This window comes from Ziziphus jujuba, chromosome 7, assembly GCF_031755915.1.
Source record: "Ziziphus jujuba cultivar Dongzao chromosome 7, ASM3175591v1".
Lineage (NCBI taxonomy): Eukaryota > Viridiplantae > Streptophyta > Magnoliopsida > Rosales > Rhamnaceae > Ziziphus > Ziziphus jujuba.
Genome location: NC_083385.1, coordinates 14,693,503 through 14,714,828, shown reverse-complemented (window position 1 = coordinate 14,714,828; position 21,326 = coordinate 14,693,503). Strand labels below are relative to the sequence as shown.

The window sequence follows — 21,326 nt, the reverse complement described above, 5'->3', positions numbered from 1 at the left end:
ACATTTACAAGCAATTGCATTTACAATTTGCCTTTCAAATCAAGATAAAATCTTGTTTTACAATACCCCATTCCTATGATTACTTGTTCATTTTACTTAGTTTTACAGTTTATTCAGATTTTTTGCACTCATTTCATTATACATTATGTATAATCAGTTTCATATTTGATTACCTTCTTATATTTCTAACTTTCTACCACGATCCACTTGATATCCATAATTTAATGAAATATATAAAACTAATCATAATTACCTATAAACATTTTGTTTTTCTTCAATCAATAATTTTTAGAAAAGTGTTTTGCAAATTGCTAACTTTTTGTGAAAATGCCCCCAAAAAAAATAAAAAAATTCCCCAAATACCCTTCGTTCTTATTCAAATTTTTTTTTTTAAAAAAAATTTGATGTGTTCCATTTTAGTTCAATTGGATATATAATAAGTAAGTAAATAAAGATGCAAAAATTTACATAATGAACAATTATTTATTTGTTTATTTTTGACATAAAAAACAGCTAAATATAAATAATACACAACAGTTTTTTTTTTTCTTTCTTTTATTTTATTTTTTTGGTAATTAAATAATACAATAAGTTGTATATCTCGGTAATAGAAGCCCTTTTCTGACTAACACGCAACAAAGGTCCTAGACTTTTTAAAGTTAATAACTTATAAATACGAAGGCATCACGTGCTCACAATCCACGTGGACACAAAATTAGGGCATAAACGTATAAACGTATTTTACATCAATCGGTTGCCAGTAAATTTTTAATTACGAAAAACAAAAATAAATAAATAAATAAATATAGGAAACATAGTGTACCGCGAGGAGGAAAAAATAGCAAAAGCATTGGAAAAATTTAAAAAAAAAAAAAATGGACGCAATTAACGAGGTGGAAAAACCCACAATTATTTGACACTGATTGGTAAAATTTGGATCGTTGAATTTATATTTGATTTTACCTTTTTTTTTAACCGCGATGGTGGTTTTTTTAAAGACCGTACGGCCGAGTTCCGAGGGAGTTGACTAACACCGTCCCTGCCGGTTGCTATTTCCAAGGAAGGCGGACCGTCAGCCGAATCTAACGCCGTTAGAGGTTGTGGCACGGCACATGAGAATGTGATTGAGAGAGAGAGAGAGAGAGAGCTCTATCTCTCTATCTTATCTTATATAATTGACTGCAAAAACAGTGTTAATTGTCAAATCAAATAGACCCTGTACTGCTTTTTTGGGAAGGTACTTTACTTCTACCCCAGAAACCCTCAAATTTTTCAAAAATTTATTTAAAATCAAGAAAAAAACAATAACATAATTTTGAATCCTGTTATATGTACCATCAATAATTCAATGTCCTTTTCTCAAGACTTTTATTTATTTTTTTATTAAATATTTTATAATTAGTACAAAACTTGATTCCTATAAAACCTTTTCTGTTTTTTTTTTTTTTTTTTTGGATAATATAAAGCCAGTTGTTTTTTTGTTGTTTATATCAGTAATAAAATTGCAACATTTCAACGTGTTTCATTTATATCCATCACATACTATAACTATTTTTGTTTCATCATTTATATGATTGTCATTTTAAGTAAAAGAAGATAGGTATTTTTTTTTTTTTAAAAAAGGAAAATAAAATATATGATTTTATGGTCTTTAGTTATTTTCAAATATTTTGTTCCTTAAAAAAGAGGTTGAACAATTGGGAATTAATGGATGTGTTGAACTAAATAATGAAATGAAAGGCATCCCTCTAATCTAATATATTTTGTAATAGTTTCTAGCAAAAAATATATATTTTGTAACACTGCTTTGCTAACTGCTCCGCCATTTTTATAGGACCATTTCAGCCCACAAGTGACCCCCCACAAAGACAATCATTGTCCATCCAATCCAAGCCCCCACCTCTGTCTTCAGAATAATTGTATCCCAAATTAAATACACCTTAAATATTCAATTCCAAATTAATAAACAAATTCAAATCCCATCAAAATTTGGGGAGGGGAGGTAACATTAATTTTTTTTAAAATTTTAAATCAAGGTAAAGGTTTTGAACTTAAGCTCTTTTGTTATCTGAAAGTAGTGGACTTTGCCATTGAATGGTAGCCAATGAATTTTCTTAAAATTATTTTTAATAATTGGATAGGGCTTATTTTTTAAAATTACTTTTTATTTTTCTTTCCAAGTAAGCTCCTCACCAGAAGGTGGAGGAAGTGAGCTAATACCCTGCCAAGTATTGTGAATGTCTCAAATAAATGTCATGGATATTAATTTTTTTTTTCAAAATTTTATCCTACTATCCTTAACATTACAATTTCATCCTAACATTTCACATACCATAAATAATAAGAATGCCAAAATCTAGAGACAAAATTTTCTTGGCAAACAAAAGGAAATAAAAAGGCAGAATATTTATTGTATCATTCAAAAATAAGAATAAAGGGATGTCTTTTTCGTTCTTTTTTTTTTTTTTTTGGGACAAAAAGTAAAGGTGTATTATTTTGGAATAAAATATATATTATATCCGGTAGACTAGTTTCTTTCTGTAAAAGAAAGAAAAAAAAAAAAAGAAGAACTTATATTAAATTCCAAACTGAACATACTTTAAATTATTTTAACATCTATATTATTTTATTATTTTCTAGTGGTCAACAAGTAAGGAGGAAATTGAATACAAAATTAGATTAACAAGTCTATTTCGGTTTTATTGTACAAAAATATTCAATAAATAAAGAATCTCTTATAAATTTATGATGTATTGAATTTTTTTAAAAAAAATCAAAACTAAAAAAAAAAAAAAAACATTAATGCATATAAAATTCAGCTAAAGAAGTAAGGCAGACCCTAATACCCACACCATCTCTTTGGACTTGGGTTTCAACCTTTCTTTTTTTTTTTTTTTCGGTTAGAAAATTATTATTTTAATTATATTTTTTCCTGTTCCCACACTGGATTCTGGATTTCTAGGGATCGATGAAAAAGAAAAAAAATAATGGCTGTTATTCTATTGCAATAAATGAGAACTAATTAATAATATACTGAAAAATAAAATTTAATAAATAAAAATAACAAAATGACCATTTAAGCCTTCAATGAAAAGATCCTGTGCAATTAATTCACAACGGAATGGACCCCACATTTGCGGAGAAGATCAATAATATATATATATATGTATATATATTTTTGAATGAGCATTTAAAACAACACCCAAATGTCAGTACCTCAATATTCATGCATGAAAATGTCAGACCAAATAAAGGAAAAAAAAATAAAACAAATAAAATTAAATTTGAAGAAAAAAAAGAAGAAAATCTTTGAAATCTATTATTGTGAGAAAAAGGGCAAGACGAATAGGAAGAAAGAAAAAGAGTGAATCAAAATGGACCTTAACAAGACCATCCATGAATCAGAATAAGAGATTGAGATCTCCTCCTATTTTCAGACCCATTCATTTTGAGAGAGAGAGAGAGAGAGAGAGAGAGAGAAAGGTCGGTGACCATAACGTGGGAATGGGACAGCGGTATTCCTAATTCCAAGACCTCCTTCATCCGTTGACTTGTTACAGTATGTAATCAACCTCCACCTGTCAGTCACACCATGTATATAATTTTAAAAATTTAGAATTTTTTTTTCCTCTAAAAAAAAAAGTGGAAAAGAAAAAGAAAAAGAAGAAGAACACGCACTCCTCCAAATTCTATATTTTTGTAAGGCATATACATCCCATATCCCAGAGAGGCAGAGAGAGAGAGAGAGAGAGAGAGAGAGAGAGAAGTTGGTATTGAATTTTTGGCAGGGGGGGGCTCTTTTTCATTGCAGTGTGTCTTTTTGGTGGCTTTCGAAAGAGAAAAAAGATAGAAACAACACAGAGATAGACAAAAGAAAGGAAATAGAAACATGGGAAAGAGCAAACACCAAATCCCTCTCTGTTATCTAATCCACACTCCAACTTCTTCTTCTTCTTTTTCTTTTTAAAATACCCACTTCCTTTTTTATTGTTTTATTTCCATGCTCTGCTATTTTGCTTCCTTTAATTCGACTTCCAGAGAAGAAAATCGTTATTGTGGAAAAAAATGGTGACTGGTTGGAGAAGAGCTTTCTGCACATCGATCCCGAAAGACAGACAGTCTAAAGTTCTGAAAGAGAAACAGCAACATTGCGACAACTCGAGTACCAACCAGAGTCCCAAAATCAGCTCCAAGTTTGGGTTTTTCTCCAACCCATCTACGCCTAGATTGCAATCTCAGCCTGTTTCTAGTCCCAGCCTCCGATGCCGAACCACCGCAAACACACCCACTTCGTCTTTGCCCAATAGCCCAAAGCTCCAATGCAACGTCTCTGTAACTCCGACCAAGAACAACATCAACAACAACAACAGCCCAAGATTGTTTCAGCTCTCCAATCCTTCATCTCCCAAATCGCCTTCAAGCTTCTCGCTACTCAAATCCAGTTTACGGCTTTCCAAAGTAAGCCAAAGCCATCCCTTTTTCCCGTACAGCTTTCGATTCCATTGCTTTTCTGCTGACGTTCGTCTTTTTCCTCATTTTTTCTTTTTGCAGAGTAGGTGTGGAATCTGTTTGCAGAGCGTGAAAGCTGGTCAAGGAACAGCCATTTTCACGGCCGAGTGTTCGCATTCGTTTCATTTCCCTTGCATCGCTTCGCACGTCAAGAAGAACCAAATCTTGGTGTGCCCTGTTTGCAATACAAGCTGGAAGGAACTTCCTTTGCTCTCTCTTCACCATACTCACAATATTATTCCACCAACCGGAGTGAATACTAATAATAATAAGACCAGAGAACCATCCAAGCTCAGAGAAGTCAAAACCAAGTCTCTGAGAGTCTACGACGATGACGAACCACTCATGTCTCCTACTTCCGGAGCTCGGTTCAATCCCATACCCGAATCCGACGAGAACGAATCCGAACAAGGTGACGATGAAAACGGCGCCGTTGAGTTCCAAGGTTTCTTCGTCAACTCCGCTTCGACCCCTCGTTGTATTGCACATAACTATATGAACATCAGAAACGTTGAAGTGAGACTGTTGCCAGAGGCGGCGGTTGTGACTGTCGGGAGGAGCTATGAGACTTACGCGGTGGTCTTGAAAATCAAAGCTCCGCCGTTTCCGGCAGCCATTGGCGGCGGGACGGCGTCGTCGTTGCTGAATCCGGCGAGTCGTGCACCGATTGATCTGGTGACGGTTCTTGATGTGAGTGCGAGCACGAACGGTGCCAGGCTCCAAATGATGAAGCGTGCTATGCGTTTGGTTATCTCCTCGCTTTGCTCCACGGACCGCCTATCCATCGTCGCTTTCTCTGCAACTTCCAAGAGGTTATTACCTCTCAGGAGAATGACCACCAATGGTCGAAGATCGGCCCGCCGGATCGTCGACGCCATCGCTGGCGTCGGCCAGGGTATGTGTGTCAACGACGCGCTCAAGAAGGCCGCGAAGGTTCTCGAAGATCGGCGCGAGAAGAACCCAGTCGCCACGATCATGCTTCTATCGGAAGGTCACGACGATCTCGGCTCCGGCCCCGGCAATCAGAAGCAGCGATCGTCCCCCGTCGTGTCATCCACGCGCTTCACTCACATGGATATCCCCGTGCACACCATCGCATTCAATGATAGCGCCGCTTGCGGCCACGCGCCGTCGGAGGACGTGTTCGCCAAATGCGTTGGCAGTTTGTTGAGCGTGGTGCTTCAAGATCTTAGGCTTCAATTGGGGTTCGCGACCGGTTCGTCTCCAGCCCAGATTGCGGCGGTTTATTCACTCACTGGTAGACCGGCGGCGCTTGGTACCGGTTCGGTCCGGCTCGGTGATCTTTATGCCGAGGAAGAGAGGGAGCTTCTGGTGGAAATGAAAGTACCCACTTCTTCCTTCGGGGCCCACCACGTGCTGTCCGTACGATCAACCCACAAAGATCCAACGACTCAGGAGCTCGTGTATTCCAACGCTCAGACGCTGCTCGTTCCTAGGCCCCATGCCGTCCGATCATCTTCCCCGAATATCGAACGGTTAAGAAACCTCCACGTCGCTACTCGAGCCGTGGCTGAATCTCGCCGCTTAGTCGAGCACAACGATCTGTCTAGCTCTCATCACTTGCTGACGTCGGCTAGAGCCTTGCTGCTTCAGTCTAGCTCGGCTTCAGCCGACGAATACATACGCGGCTTGGAGGCTGAGCTGTCCGATCTTCACCGGCGTCGACAGCAACAATTACTGAACCAAAGACAGAGAGTTAACGGACGGGAATTGAATCGGACAAACGAAAACCCCGACCCGCTTACGCCGACTTCGGCTTGGCGAGCCGCCGAAAGATTAGCTAAACTGGCTATCATGAGGAAGTCAATGAACAGAGTCAGCGATCTGCACGGCTTCGAAAGCGCCAGATTTTAGGGTTTTTTTTTTTTTTTTTTGGTGGTTATTTTTTTTAAAATATTTTGTAATACAGAAAAAAAAATATTTTTGAATATATATCCCAAAAAAAAAAAAAGTTTTTGTATTTTTCGAAAAGAGAAAAAAATGAGCAGAAAGGGGTAAAAAGAAAAAGGAAAATGATTGAAAATGGAGGGCCCAGGCCCATAATGAGGACAAGCAATACCCGACGGTTAGGCCCTTTTCTGCAGTGTATAGGAGAGTACCCTACATGAGTTGATTGAGCAGTGTGGCTGTCTCTTTATTTGTCTTCACTGTCCTTACATCTTCTTTTTTTTAATTATTTTTTTTCTTTTCCCATCAACGAAACATAACTATATATATATATAGAAAATTCAGGGAGACGAAAATGTGGGATATTGAAATGGTAGTGATGGAAGGTAAATTTTGTTTCTTTCTGTTCAAACAAATATATATGTATGTAGATAATTTGGTTGTTGGGTCTAAATCAATAAGGACGTGTATTATGGAATTAGCTGCAGAAGATGAATATTGAATAGGTACATTTTTGGATGTTTATATAAGGTATGAGCTGGTTAGTGGTTTTGGTAGGGTTTGAAAACAAAGAGGGTGGGTCTGGTTGTGTTTTAGAGATTTTAGGATGCAGCCAAATACTTGTTGTTAAGGGATTGCTAAACTATGTATTTAAAAAATTGGGTTTTCGATTAGCTTAAGAATTGTAGAATTGAAGGGTTTTTTGTCCTAATCATTCATATACAATTTGGTTTTGTTGTACCTATGACTTTTTTTGTTTGCTAGTTCATAGTTTAACATGGGATTTGAAATTCCATGCTGCTCAACATATTTCGACGGGACATGGAATATTTGACATTGTTAAATGTATATACTTTATTATATAAATCGTTTCTTTAATCTTTTTATATTGCGCATCTCTCATGTGTCACGCACTAAAATGAGCGAGATTTTTCCAATGTTGGTACCAAAAAAGAAAGCTCAAAAAGATTTGGCTAGGCAATTATTTGTTCTCTTCGTGTATATGAGAGAGAGAAATGCATCATACATTTCCCTTTATCATAATTATAGTTAGTCCTTGCAGATATGATTCATTTTCTTTCCATGAAGTTATAAATAAGTGTGAAAGTGAGATAATGATAATTACCTGAAATAGAGAAATGCATAAGGTGCATGAACAATCCTTTAGAAGAAAATTTCCACATGCATTTAAAAAAAATAAAAAAATTAATGGTGTTTTTTATTGTCTATTCTTGAGCTTTGTCGTGTCAGTCCCACATTCTACAAGAAATCAAACCACCACATCCACTCCACGTACCTTTTGATTTGTTTGGTTCTTAAATACCTTTGTTTTCATTTTCAACATCTTAATCGTTCTTTTTTTTTTTTTTTTATTTGGCCCCATTATCCCATATCCAATCTTCCTTTCTTTTTCTCCATAATTTTATTATTATTTTGGATATTATCGGTTTGTTAATACAAAGGTTTCTACTTTCGTATAAAAAAATTTTAAAAGGAGAACCCTGATAGTGAAACATTTATAACGCATTGACCGAATTACTTCATTAAAATTTTTCTCCAAAAAAATTATTTGATTGCCTTTATATTGATCCCAAAACTGGGTACTTTTTTGTTCACTGAAAAGATTCTGGCAATTTGAGCTTTTCCAACTACAAGGTTATTATTATAATATATTCACAGTTACATTATTTAGGAAGTAACTTGATCAGAAACCTACAGTCTACAGAACAAAGCTGCTCATCTCCATTTGGTTAAAATTTTGAACAACTACTTTTTAACTTTTGTAAGACACTGTTTTCTTTTTCTTCTTATATATACCAAAGAAGCTTTTTTTTTTTTTGGGTGGGTTTTTTATACTTTTTACGTTAGCATGAGTTTATAGTAACACGATTGTAAAAAAAGATGGAAGGAAAACCCAAAAGGTGTAAAGACCTTTTCAAGTCTAAAATCTTCGTGAAAGAGTTAAAAAGGGAGTGACATAAACTTGTGCATCAAAAAGGGTTTGGCTAAGACTCTTCCATAGTGTCCTGCTCAGGAGCTCTTTTTACTACTCTTTTTGGGGGTACTGATGATTTTTCCTTAAATTGCGCACACTTTTTTGAGTCCCTTTTGGTGGAGTTAATGAATGCTTACTTTATTTTTTATAGCTACTTTTCCAATGTGCAATGCATCACGAAGGAACATACAACTTTGTTAGCATTTTTTCCATTTTTATATACACAAAATTAAAAAAGAAGGATATCCTTTCCTTCTATATCTAACAATTTGGGCATAAATATTTTTACCATCGAGTTATGATTATACATCTGTGGGGGTAGCTTTGTTCCTTTAGTGTGTGACAATATTAAGGATTCTTTAGTAGCTATCACTGCCAAGCAGAAAGAAAAAGATTGGTCTTTTATTATTATTATAATTATTATTTTATTTTGGGTGTGGGGAGAGGAAGATGGGTTTGTTCTCATTAGAGCCATGTGGAATTTGGAATATAAGTTGATAAGATTAGAAAAAATTCGTTTTCAATTTCAGGCTTATAGAACATATTGAAAAAAAATTAAAAAAAAAAAAAAAGCCTATAGCTTATTATTATGCTTAAAAGTGTTAACTGAGAATTTAAAATACAACATTATCACATAAACGGTGGCAAAAATACTATTTTGCCGCTAATAATAAATAATAACTAAAAATACAAAACAGAAACAAAAACACTTTGATGATGGCAGGACAAGGGCCTTTGAGCAGGCCAGGGCCATGGCTCTTTAGTAGGGCTGGATATGGGATAGGAGTTTGACCCATTACCCGTTTTGAAACCATTTCATACTCAGAGCCCAAATGGAACGCTTTAAGAGTAGCTTGACCCTGCCAACTTAGGAGCTCTAAGCATGCTAGAGCTTAACCAAGAAGCAAGAATGTTATCCTCAGGTACCAGAAATGTCAAAACTGGTTTTAGGATTATAGAACTTTTTTCTTAGCTAAACCAATAGGGAACTTAAATGGTAGACAGGTAGAGACCTAACTGCTTTCGTCCAAAGTCAGGTGAAAGAATTTCTATTTACAATAAATGCATCAACTGGCAGTACAGAACACAACAGCTTCTACAATCAAGACCAACCACAACATCAGAGTTACACAACATACTAATTTCTACAAAGCTTAGTACGGTTCGTAAGGGACATAGAAAGACCGATACAACTTTGAACTTGAGAAATACAACATCAGAAATACAGCATTCTACAACGTATAGCATCAATATCAGATGGACAGTACGGACACTTGAAAGATTTCGTGCTGTTCTTGGACATCTTCATGATAGATTGCTTGCAAAGCACATGACCACAAGACATCAACATTGGTGGGTTTTCTTCGGTAGATTGCTCCTTTGACACCGGACATACAAAGATGGAATGGAATTGATACTCCTTGTCTAACTCGACTGGTACAGGCAACTGCTTCATGGTCTGCCATTCGTGTTTCTTCCCTGCCATTACATTCATGAACTTCAAAAGTGGCGGCAATCCCTGTGCTCCTGCAACTACGGTTACAGCCAATGGGCTCTCATAAGATTGTCCCAGAATTTTGCAGAACTGCCTGGTTAGCTCCTCCACCACCTTGTCCCAATTGGTTGGCGATAATAATTGGTAGTATGGAGAACGATCAAGCCTTCCTGCCCAAAGGATACAGACCACAAGCTTTTGGATTGCATCCATATGGTTGGAAGCAAAAGGAGAAAGGTAAGTTCTGGCATAGTTGAGAGCTTCATCTCTGCTTCCCTTTTGCAGTATTTCCACGAACTGTAGGCTATGAAGTTTCATAAGAAGGTCTGATCCATTATGTTTCAGTCTATCGGCATTGGAAGTGGCCCACTTCAGAGCCGGCTCTAGGTTCTGGGATTTCATGGCTTCAAGTATCTGATACATATCTTGGAATTGAGATTTTATTACAGCCACAGATTCTGGTTCATTAGCCTCCTGTACGAAAAGGTCACCTATTTCAAACAGGCCCTGGCGGTAGAAATGGCTGGCAATTATCTGGTTTACTGTATGCGTATCAAACTCAATATTTCTATAAGCCTTGGATATATCTGGATTAAATGATTTCTCAAGAAGCTTTGGATACTTGCTAAGTGCTGAGTTTAAGTCTTTCTGCGTGCTTTCCAGCTGAGTGACTGGAGCCATATCCTTTAATTTGGTTTTAAGCTCAACAAGGATGGGTCTATGATCAAGTAGGGAGTCAGGATTGCTGGCTGATTGTATCTTTTGTAATGCTTGCTCAATTTCTTGGTCAATCTGGTCAATAACTTCTTGGGTGTTAGAGCAGGATAACTTCTGCTTCTTGGAAACACGATCAAATGCATCTTTAATGGTATTCAGCTCCATTGTAATTTAGATATAAAATATCAGTACTTTGGGATGAAAATCAAGATGCAAAGCAGCTGCAAGTAAAGAAAGAGATTAATGAGTCATGGTTTTTTGGGTAAACAGCATCAATCATGTCATTTTAAGGCTTAAATCCCGAACTGGGAACTGTCAGAATATGTTGATTCTTACTGCATCCAATTAAAAAAGAAAAGAAATCTTAACAGACAGTGGAAGCAAGGTATGAGCTCAAAATAACATGATATCAGCTTATACAGGAATCATTAGTGATTGAAGAGTATAGAAAGCAAAGTTAAAAAAATCTTTGTGTTGCATCCATTCATTCAGGATCTTAGTAGACAGTGAACAGTCAGTACCAGTACCACCACATTTAACTATCTCACAAAAGCAAAAACTACTACTTTCACAAGATTAAACAAAAAGTAGATGGCAACAAATCAAGCAAAAAGCTGAAATATAATGGCATGTACATAATATGTATAACTATCCCAACTAAGAGCATGAACAGAACATACCAATCTCCCAAAGCAAAGCAACAGGATTAATTAAGGAATAACGTTTAACTTATGGTAGGTAGAAGAACTATTAACAATGGTTATTTGTATGAAATGCTGCAAATGAAACAGAATTGACTTGAAACAAATGTCCCAGAAAGCAAAAGGTAAAAATAAATAATGCAATAAAATAAAAATCATAATAACATAATGCTTATTCATTTGCTAAATCCAGAAAACTAGTTTCAACATGATTCAACTACATTATTCTTTCACCATCTAACTAGCACAGACTCATCTACCTTGTAGTTGTATCTAAAATTACTGCCCAAGGTTTTAAAAGTCTTTAAGGCTTACTAGAGGCCTTTTGCTAATCTGAGGCGAGGTGTAAGCCTCAATTAGACAAAAATAAAATTATAAGAACATAAAAAGTACTAAAAAAATCATGGAAACATAGAATAATAAGTAAAACATTAAATTTATAACAACTAAGTTGACTATTCCTTAGTTTCAATAGTTTTAAATTTAGTTATTCTCTCTTTCCAGTCTCTTATGGTTTCATATACTCTCTCAATACAGCCTTTAGGTTAGTTATTAGAGAGAGACGAGGAAAAGAAAAACCACTAAAATTAAGGCCAAAGATGAAGCTTATGCCTCAACTACCTCAAGACTTAAGCCATAAAGCAGTAAGCCTCAGCACAAGGTGCCAAGGCTAAAGCTTCAAGGCAATAGCCTTACACAGCTGCACCTTTCGTCAAGGTGGACCTCAAGGCATAAGCCTCAAAGGATTTTAAAAAAAATGTTGATGTCATCCTAGTCCTTTAGAATAATTCTTGCTACATACCCAATACTTATCTTTATCTAGAATTTGAGAATGAAAATATTCAATCTGTATTGGCATCCTATATTTCTCAAATATATGGTATTCAGCATGTCGGAACAAACCATCTTTAGTAGAAAAAGAGAACAGTAACACTTATAGGACATGATTACATCCATACTAATGCCTATATATATATATATATTTCTTGAGAGAAATTCCATACCTTGTCAGTATAAACTTGTTTCTGTGACCTTCATACATGTCCATGCAACCTATATCCTACCTTCTATGATCTATATTGAGAATGCATACCTCAATTCTTGAATAACACAATGGTCTATTTAATCTCAAGATGAATTGATTAACGATCCTGAATACCACAAATAAAATAAATAACTTCTATATGAAATCTTTGAAGATTCAAAATCAAGGAAGCATAAGATAACATGATAGCAAGAGAAGCCTAGCCGATGTAATTTCTAGCTTTTTGTGCCCTTACCGTTATTTTCCATCCTACCCATTAATAAAAGACAGCACATCATCTTAATATGCATCAAGAATGGCAAAATTTACTATCACCAAAATTAATCTTGTCATAAACTTGAGGTCAAATACTGAATTTTTTTTTTTTTAAATCTAAACCAAACCTCCAGCCCAGGATACAATTGCAATACAGAATTAGACCTAAACGTAAATAGAAAATGGAATCCATGGAGATTTAAGAAAAGCAATAAAGCATCCATGAAACTTGAAAACAAAGCAATCTTTCTTTCCTTCTGTTCCGTTTCTCCCTTTTCTTCATTGCTTTTTTCGCACTTCAACAGAAAACAAAGAAATGACAATACCAGTAAAGGCTAATTTGAATGGTGTAGTAATTTGAAATGATACTCGAATAGAGTAAGAACCAACTCTAGCAAAAGTTCAAAGAAACTAAAGGTTATCCCAAATCAAAAAAGTTCAATTTGCAAGGAATTATTTATTTATTTATTTTTTTTTTTTGGGGCCAAAAACCAAAAAAAGAACCCCTATTTAAGAAAGACTTAAAAAACTAATCCACCAAGAACAAGAAATCTATATCAAGGGTTTAGTGTTGATTTCAATCAATAAAATTCATAGAAATACAATTACAAATTAGAAGTCAGGTTCTAACTGCAATATATCAATAATAAAATTTATTCAACTTTGCAAATTGAATCTCTTTATTATTATTATTCAATCAGGCCTGTATAATTGCCTCCAATAAATAGACGAGACAAACTCAAACTTTGACCAGAAAACTCCATAATTTCTAAGATGAAAAAAAAAAAAAAAAAAGGATGATGCTATCTATAACACCAGAATGCTCACTCAAACAGGAATCACATATTCAATAACCGAAATCCACAAAACCAAATTAACGGTTTAAGATTTCCTCAGTTATAATTTTCTCCCCAAAAAAAAAAAAAAAATAGAAATGCTATAAGATCTTCAAGCAGGCCAATCAAACATACTCAAATAGCTAGATTCAGTATACATACTTCTACATAAAAACGAACAAATTTCCAGATCAAAATGCAGTCACACACACCAACACATACATACATATCTATATATAGAGAGAGAAAGCATACAACGGAGAAGCAAAAAAGCGTTAGAAGAAGATGAAGAAGAAGACGAACCTGAGAGAGTGTTGGTAGAAAGTGAAGGCAAAACGCCCAAACCGTAAGGAAAAAAAAAAAAAAAAGATTTGGCTTTTCCGTTTATTTATTTATTTGTTTTTGCTAGAGAAGTCGGAGTTTCGCAGTTTGGCTTTGGTCTCTCATTAGGTCTTCAGAGAGGAGCAAGGATTGGGTGTGGATAACTGGTGGCCCATTCATCAAATCTAGACCGTTCTGTAAAGTCGGTTTGAGTCCCTAGATGGGCCCCCCAACTGTTCCATCATATGATTGCATCTCATCCATCAGTTTTTGGATTTTTGCCTTGAAAATTTATAATAAAATGGAAAATCAACCTCTCTCTCTCTCTCTCTCTCTTATTATTTTTTAATTATTATTATTATTTTTTCCAAATTGAGTGATTTAATACAGAATGCAAATAATTGGATTCAGATTCAGAGAATATTAAATAAAAAAAATGCCAAGTGACTGATAGCTCAGTTTCAAGAAAGTCTCGAGTCGATTATTGTCGCCTTTGATTTAGAACAATTTGGTAGTTTGGATAGTTCGATTATAAATGACGACATAGAATAAAGTAAGTATTTTACATAAAATAACGTGGGTTTGTTTCGGTTTTTTTTTTTTTTTTTTTTTGTTTTCCTGATATGTGTATTTTTTAAAATTATGATCATATTTTTTTCTTTTTCGGACATAACATGTATAATAAGTTTGAGCACCAAAAAAAAAAAAAAAAAAAAGAAAAAGAAAGATTAAATTTATTATATATATATATATATATATATTTTCTGAATACTTTCGTTGTATGATTTGGTAAAATTACACTTAAATCAAAAAATAATTCTTAAAGATATATATTCAGAATAATATGTTATAAAATAGTCCGTCATTTTCTATGGTGTTGAATTTAGATTTTTTAACACGATTTAAATACTGGGAGCTTAATTAGCCATTGAGTAAAGACGAATTTCTTGTTTATTTCCACCATTGTAATCTCTTATTTATAAACTAACAATTTTAGCTACAAATCTTAATTGCCCTTGCCAAGCGGCTGGTTTCCTCCTACCAAAAAAAGAAAAAAAAAAAAAAAAATAGAAACTCAACTTTAATCATTGTTCCAGAAGAACTAATAGCTGTTAATGTGTTAAAAGTCTCTCGAGATGGTCCAATGGCTTTTCTTCATACAATGATCGTCTAAATTAAACTAAAAAAAATGAACTTTGTTCAAAAAATTTGAATTGAGTTTTATCCTTACATGTATGATATACCCTTTAACTTCTCCATCACTTGTATTGAAAAAAACGCGTGAAAATCATTACAACAAAAAAATAAGTTTGGGATGCTATACCGACTAAATGTTTAAGCTACAAGCCTACAAGAAACAAATGCTCTGAGACCTCCAGCTTAACTGCATTCGGAGAGCTCCTGAGCCATAGAAGCTTTGAATTTCCACGGCTTGCTGGATTAATCCAGCCCAGGAATGCTTCTGCATGACTTCTAGCATAAATCATCAGAATCCTCCCCCTAAATTACAAAAGAGAGGTAATAAGTATATGCAACAGAAGTCAAATGGATAGATGCCTATGATGTGCAGCAACAGATTGAAGCACTACTGATCCCAATGCAAAAACAAAGCCTAAATATGGATCACTCCAGGTGTAAATACAACAAAAAAAGGGGAAAATATAGAGAAACACAAGGTATATATATGCATAAAAGTGATTCCTCCAATGATAGTTTGCCACATTAAACATTTGTTGCCACAGAGGCAAATAATTCTTTTTTCTTTTTTTCTTTTTTTCTTTTTTTTCCCCTGACTAATTAAAAAAGCTCATACTCACTTAATCCTTCTCAATGCAGATTAGAGACGACAGATAATGCTCTTCAACAAAACCATACGACTTTATCAACTTTTATCGACCAAGAATCAGTTTCTAGTAACAAAATCATAGTATTTATCCTCTCCATAGAGTTGCCTGTACAATTAATAAGAAAACCATAAATAAAAAGGGAGTGGTCATCATAGTATTTCATAGTTACATTTGTTTAATGAAAATTAATAGAGCTGTTTCATGTAAGAAACAAGAGAGGAAACAATATAATCACACCTAATTTAAAACTAAACCACATCACATCAAGAAAGAACTAGATAAGCAATCTTAAATCAAACTTACGCTAAATCTGCCAAGGAATTCGATTTTATCACGGCCTTCCCCTCTGCAAGTTCAAGGCAAGAATAATGCATTATCATTTCCTTCAGCGTGTGCTTTGTGCTTTTAATATCATTATCCCACAAGATGCTCTGAGGTAAAGAGCCAAAATTTAGTTAGCTGCCCGATGCACAAGCTCCAATAGGACACATTAAAAAGCAAATCTAACAGCAACATTGGAATCAGATCAGTAAATATTATTACCCATCTAAATATGAATAAAAACAATTTTTCAATGGGAAAACACCAAATTGCAACAAACTTTGAAAGGAAATTTCTACATGCTAAATAAAACAGAACTGCATGGGTAATTAAAGGCCGTCATCAAGTGAGATTTACCTTCCGAACATATTCTCTTTTCACATCTTCCCAAGGTAATTTACACTGGGAGGAGAAAATTGAAGCATTCCAGAGAGCCCCTCTTGCAACCATCACAGATGAGGCACCTTCAAGAATTCAATGAACAATTGTAAACTGTATAAATAGGTTTTTTTTTTTTTTTTTTTTTTTTTAACATTATAGTTACCTGTAGCAAGCTTAATGCGGTAAAAATCATCATGCTCAAAGACATCACCATTTGCTATAACTGGAATGGATAATGCTGCTACAACATCAGCAATTTCACTCCACTTAGCCGGATCTCTTGGCCTATCTGCGACTTTTCTGCAAGTCATAAAACAGAAATATATGTTACCAACGCTTTTGGAAAAACATAAATTTTTGTTTCACGAAAATAGAATAAGAGTGTGATTCTCAAGAAAGGTTACAGCATAAAAACCTTTGAAGAATAATTTGCATTTCGTTCATATACTATTATCATTCCCATATTTTGGATTTTGAGCTTTCAATATACTTGGGCATGCATTGTGCTAATCAGAATCTGTTTATTTGTGTTAAAATCTAATCTTTTTCTACAGGATGTTCTACCATTTTACCATTCCCATTCATTCACTTTGATAAAATTTAATAGTTTCTCATCCATTCCTCTCTGCTACTTGTATCCTCATAGTCAAATAACCAAAACGACTTCCTTTTCCCTTATCAACTCATGGTTCAAGTATATGATTGTGAAATAACAGAAGTAATTTCCACATTCCTGCTTCAAATTATTAACTATGGCTGCAAAGTCCTAACAAATTCAGCGGTCAAAAATATCACCTCTTCGCACACTCTTGAGAGCTTATATGCTTTGTGACTTTCATCCACCACAAAATTTTACAATGACAACCAGTGTGATTTTAATAAAGCACAAACACTTTCTTCTTAACAATATTATTTTCCTGACTGCTCTTAAATCATCTTGCTAGCTGATTGCCTGATTCTATTAATTGCATTTAAATCCAATTTAAAGCCATTCTCAATCAATAAAACTAAATCCTATGCTCTAACTTCTCCCTACCTTTTTATTTATTTATTTATTTACGTCAAAATTCCCTTACATATTAATTAGAAATAACATTCTAGAATTTTTTGATTAGTATCCTTCTTACGTAAGACTGTAGATTTCATTAATGTGGACTTAATTAGAAGCTACGAAATCGAACAGGTACGACAACTTCTTCGACTTATTGAAAAATTCAAAGACACGTTTAAATTCATTTCTAAATAAAGAAAAAAAGATGATGCTGATTCAAACATTTAAAGAGCCAACTCAAATGCGAATTATAACAAATTACTATTAGTAAATACAGAGCTTCCAGGTGCACTCATAGGCAAATCAGTAATAATCGCCAACAACTGGGTAGACCAGAGATTACCTTCCATGGACAGCAAGAGCAGAGACTCCAGTTTTCTCAATACGTCTGGATAGTTCCACAGTATCTTGAGGTGATTTTAATAGGCGAATCTTACATGTTACTGGGATGTTCAAGTTCCTTCTTAAGGTTGTTAATATCTGCAATTAGAAAGAAAGATGAAGAGTTAAGAAAATAAAAACATTCTATAGTTAGAATAAAAACAAGGAGGTAAGATCGTATACATCATGAATAAGATCTGGTTTAGCCAACAGTGCTGCGCCCATTCCCCCACTCAAAGAAAACGACTTGGGACAACCCATATTTATATCTACTGCAGCAACATCATTACACCTAAAAAAGGAAAATAGAAAATAAACTTTTAGGTGAAACCAATTTAGTTCAACCAACTCAGATCTATTTTTCTAGAGATAGATGTTTGTCCAAATGGAATAATACATGAGATAAATGTTTGTCAAGAATGAAGCAAATCAAGGACGATCATTGGCCAACATGTTTTGCCAAGAATAAAATGCTATTTCATTACTCTTCCATTCATGAAAATCACCTAAGACATACATTGCAAACAAAATTCTTGGTAAAAAAAAGTAAATATGCAAATGGTTGGACCACTCTTCCATACAATATCATATATTAAAAGGTTTCTACATATTAAGTCCTAGTAACAAATTGCAAGGAAACATTAAATCGAGAACACAAATGAGAAATTGAATAATATAAAGTAAAAAATTGAAGGGATTTGACTTCGTAATGGAGAAGAAAATAAATTTCATATTAACTTACACCATCTGAGCAACAGTCAGAGCCCTTAAAGCATCTGAGGTGCCAATCTGAAATACCACACGCTTCCTTTCTTCATTGCACGTTCTGAAAACAACACTTTCAGTCCCCTTCTCCACAAAATCTATGGATCCAATATGTTCTTTGGAAGAAGGAAAATATAAGCTAGTCAGAAATTAGGAAAAAGAAAAATATAAGCTTCTTGAGAGACCAAATAATTTGCTTCATCCATTTCCATTAACAACTAGTATGAATCTATCTACTAGTGAAGGCATAGATAACCCATTTCATATTAACTTTGGTTTAAAAAGTTCACCAACACTAGGGATAAGGTATTGAAGAGAAGGGACAAGAAAGTATTTCCATTCACCCATGTACATAATGGGAAGCATGGTCCTACCTTAGACGCTGTTTCTATCCCATTCACTCGTGAAAACCAATGGGCCTAATGAGAAATTTCCAGGGAAAGAGGTTTTTACTTTAGATTCTATCATATCTTTCCTGCTCAATGCTGGACAAATCAAAATAATGGATAAGAGAAAATTTTATGTTTTTTCCCTTTTCTTTTCCCTCAGAATAATATGCAGCTAGTATGCACAAACTCCAAAACATAACAAAACACCTAATACGACTTTATAATCTTCAAATTTACATACATCTCGTAATCAATGAAGAATTATCAGCGCTAAGGAAATGTTATTATTCCTGCAGAATTAGACTCAACAACACTTTTCCCTACTAAATATAGAATTCTCTCTCTCTCTCTCTCTCATTTACTAAAGCTTTGGAATCTTCAGCTGATGCAACAGACTAGATCCAAATCCTTGCTTTCCTATCACATCTTATGCTTTATTCCCAAATCCTTATTTAGGAAAGTGATTTTGTTCTTCCTTCTTTAATCTCCAACTAAAAGGTGCAAAGACTCCAAACAATCAACCTCCCATGTCTCAATTATTGCATACAGATTGATGGCATCCCAATTGCTCATCATGTTCAAGCAATCCCATTATGGGGGCAGAGGGAAACTACCATCTCTTCTTGCACATGCAATGCCTAACTCAGCAGCATTAATCATTCCAGAGACCAATGACCGCCCTCAAATGCATAATGCTTCTATAGAAAAACTTTCGTAAGATTTCATAACCACCAAAAAAAAAAAAAAAAAAAAAAAAGGGGTACATTCCACCATTTTAGGAAAGATCGTTGGCATGTCATTAATCATGACGCAGGACTACTTTAAAAACAAGTTAGTTATCCTTAACATAAGAATATATTACACACACATATATACATACATATCTATATATATATATATATATATGATATTTCAAACAATGACTTTCCATAGCTAAATGATGGCATTTATAAGTCAGCATCTAAAATATTACTTACAAAACGAACGTCAAAATTATTGAACGTGCATAATATAACTGGGACAGAGGACCGATTACCAATACCATTACTTCTAACAATAGACAAACAGTACAAAAACATGTTGCTTTGTGTTTACTCAAATTTTAATACTTTCTAAATTCGGCCAACAACTGGTGGAATACACCTATACATATATTTATGCATATAATAATAATAATTTAAAAAAAGGAAAACTTTAATTCAAGTTATAAAATTATTTGAGCAGCCATTACCATTTACCAGCCTAATTAAGATGCAAAAATTTTCAGGAAGAAATAGCGGCAAACTAGAAACAATACATTTTAAAATTTCGGAGACAGCTAGAGCAAAATAACTACTAGTAGGCAAAGGAAAAAGCACTAAAAGAAAAAAAAAAATTTGTTAATTTGCATATTTATAATTAATAATAAAAGAAAATGAGTAATACCATTTACTCTGCGCTCGCATTTGAGCATTTTATGATCAATAATCTCCTCCCCGTATGTAATGTCTGCACCATACTCTGCAGCTAGTAATCTAAACGGCAGCGTCCCCTAACCCACCCCGAAAATTTATTTAAAAAAAAAAAAAAAATCTAACTGAACAAATAAAATTAAATATATAAAAAATATATATATAATAAAATAAATTATAAAAAATTTATATGAGGCTTTGAACTCACAACGCGAACCATAGGAGCGAGTACGAGCTTGTTGTGGTAGTCCATGGTGGTCCGAGGGTCCAGACAGGCGGCTGAAAATCTAAGCCCCAGATGATTAACCGGATTTTGACCTCGCTCCAATTTTGTCCTGCGAAGCCCTCAATGTAACCAAGGGCGCGTGCTGACCCAACCCATGTGCCACTCCTAAATCAATCAACTTCTGCTGACCTTTTCCCCTTTTTTTTTTTTTTTTGGGAATATGATGTCCAATTCTTTTTTTTTTTTTTTTTATTGATTTACTTCATTAACTTTATTTAAATTTCACAATTTATATTGTTTCTGCTGTTTATTTTGCTTTAAAATTATATCCCCAAAAAAAAGAAGACTTTTTTGATTAATTTTTGTTTCTATAATTGCAAATTTTTAATAAAAGATTAGAGTTTATGATCAGAATTTATTTATTTATTATAGTTAATAATTATCATTAATTTATGTAATTAATTTTAATTAAAATATTTAATTTTATTATTTTTATATTAAAATTTAAAAATAAATTATTTAAAAATAACTATTTAAATTATTATTCAATATATAAATTCATTAATTAATCATTTATACCAATGATAAATAATATTTTATTTTATATAAATCTGGTTAATAATTATTATAATAATAATGTTAAATAATATTTTATTTGTCATGGGATAATACCTAACAAGTATTTTAAAAGTTTTTTTTTTAATTTTCAATATTATTTAAAATAAGATTAT

General features: G+C 33.9%; 3 protein-coding genes and 1 long non-coding RNA gene across 6 annotated transcripts; 1 reads left to right on the top strand and 3 right to left on the bottom strand.

Moving 5' to 3' along the window:
• Positions 1–3,298: 3,298 nt before the first annotated feature.
• LOC112492593 (uncharacterized) lies at positions 3,299–3,801 on the bottom strand. The gene is made up of 2 exons (XR_003057024.3): positions 3,679–3,801; positions 3,299–3,578 (listed from the first exon to the last, which is right to left on the bottom strand). It is a non-coding gene; the product is annotated as an uncharacterized LOC112492593 (long non-coding RNA).
• Positions 3,744–6,677, top strand: LOC107424989 (E3 ubiquitin-protein ligase WAVH1). The gene is made up of 2 exons (XM_016034905.4): positions 3,744–4,458; positions 4,552–6,677. Exons 1-2 carry the CDS (start codon positions 4,066–4,068, stop codon positions 6,382–6,384), a joined length of 2,226 nt encoding a protein of 741 aa, XP_015890391.3. The 5' UTR covers positions 3,744–4,065; the 3' UTR covers positions 6,385–6,677.
• A 2,757-nt stretch (positions 6,678–9,434) lies between these two features.
• LOC107425072 (protein RMD5 homolog) lies at positions 9,435–13,957 on the bottom strand. Of its 2 annotated transcripts, XM_016035005.4 has the most exons (3): positions 13,766–13,957; positions 12,331–12,477; positions 9,435–10,846 (listed from the first exon to the last, which is right to left on the bottom strand). In XM_016035005.4, the coding sequence occupies exon 3, from the start codon at positions 10,788–10,790 to the stop codon at positions 9,630–9,632; it is 1,161 nt and encodes a 386-aa protein (XP_015890491.2). In that variant the 5' UTR covers positions 10,791–10,846; positions 12,331–12,477; positions 13,766–13,957; the 3' UTR covers positions 9,435–9,629. The 2 variants fall into 2 exon arrangements, with proteins under 2 accessions (XP_015890491.2, XP_015890490.2); XM_016035004.4 differs by lacking the exon at positions 12,331–12,477 and having other exon boundaries at positions 13,766–13,955.
• A 1,001-nt stretch (positions 13,958–14,958) lies between these two features.
• On the bottom strand, positions 14,959–20,824 carry LOC107425071 (uncharacterized). 2 transcript variants are annotated; one of them, XR_001582083.4, is made up of 10 exons: positions 20,578–20,821; positions 20,344–20,449; positions 18,507–18,645; positions 17,948–18,056; positions 17,727–17,863; positions 16,496–16,632; positions 16,309–16,415; positions 15,934–16,061; positions 15,601–15,735; positions 15,142–15,283 (listed from the first exon to the last, which is right to left on the bottom strand). XR_001582083.4 is itself a non-coding variant. In XM_048479880.2 (9 exons), exons 1-9 carry the CDS (start codon positions 20,620–20,622, stop codon positions 15,124–15,126), a joined length of 1,068 nt encoding a protein of 355 aa, XP_048335837.2. In that variant the 5' UTR covers positions 20,623–20,824; the 3' UTR covers positions 14,959–15,123. The 2 variants fall into 2 exon arrangements, 1 of the variants encoding a protein (XP_048335837.2); XM_048479880.2 differs by lacking the exon at positions 15,601–15,735 and having other exon boundaries at positions 14,959–15,283; positions 20,578–20,824.
• Positions 20,825–21,326: the final 502 nt, after the last annotated feature.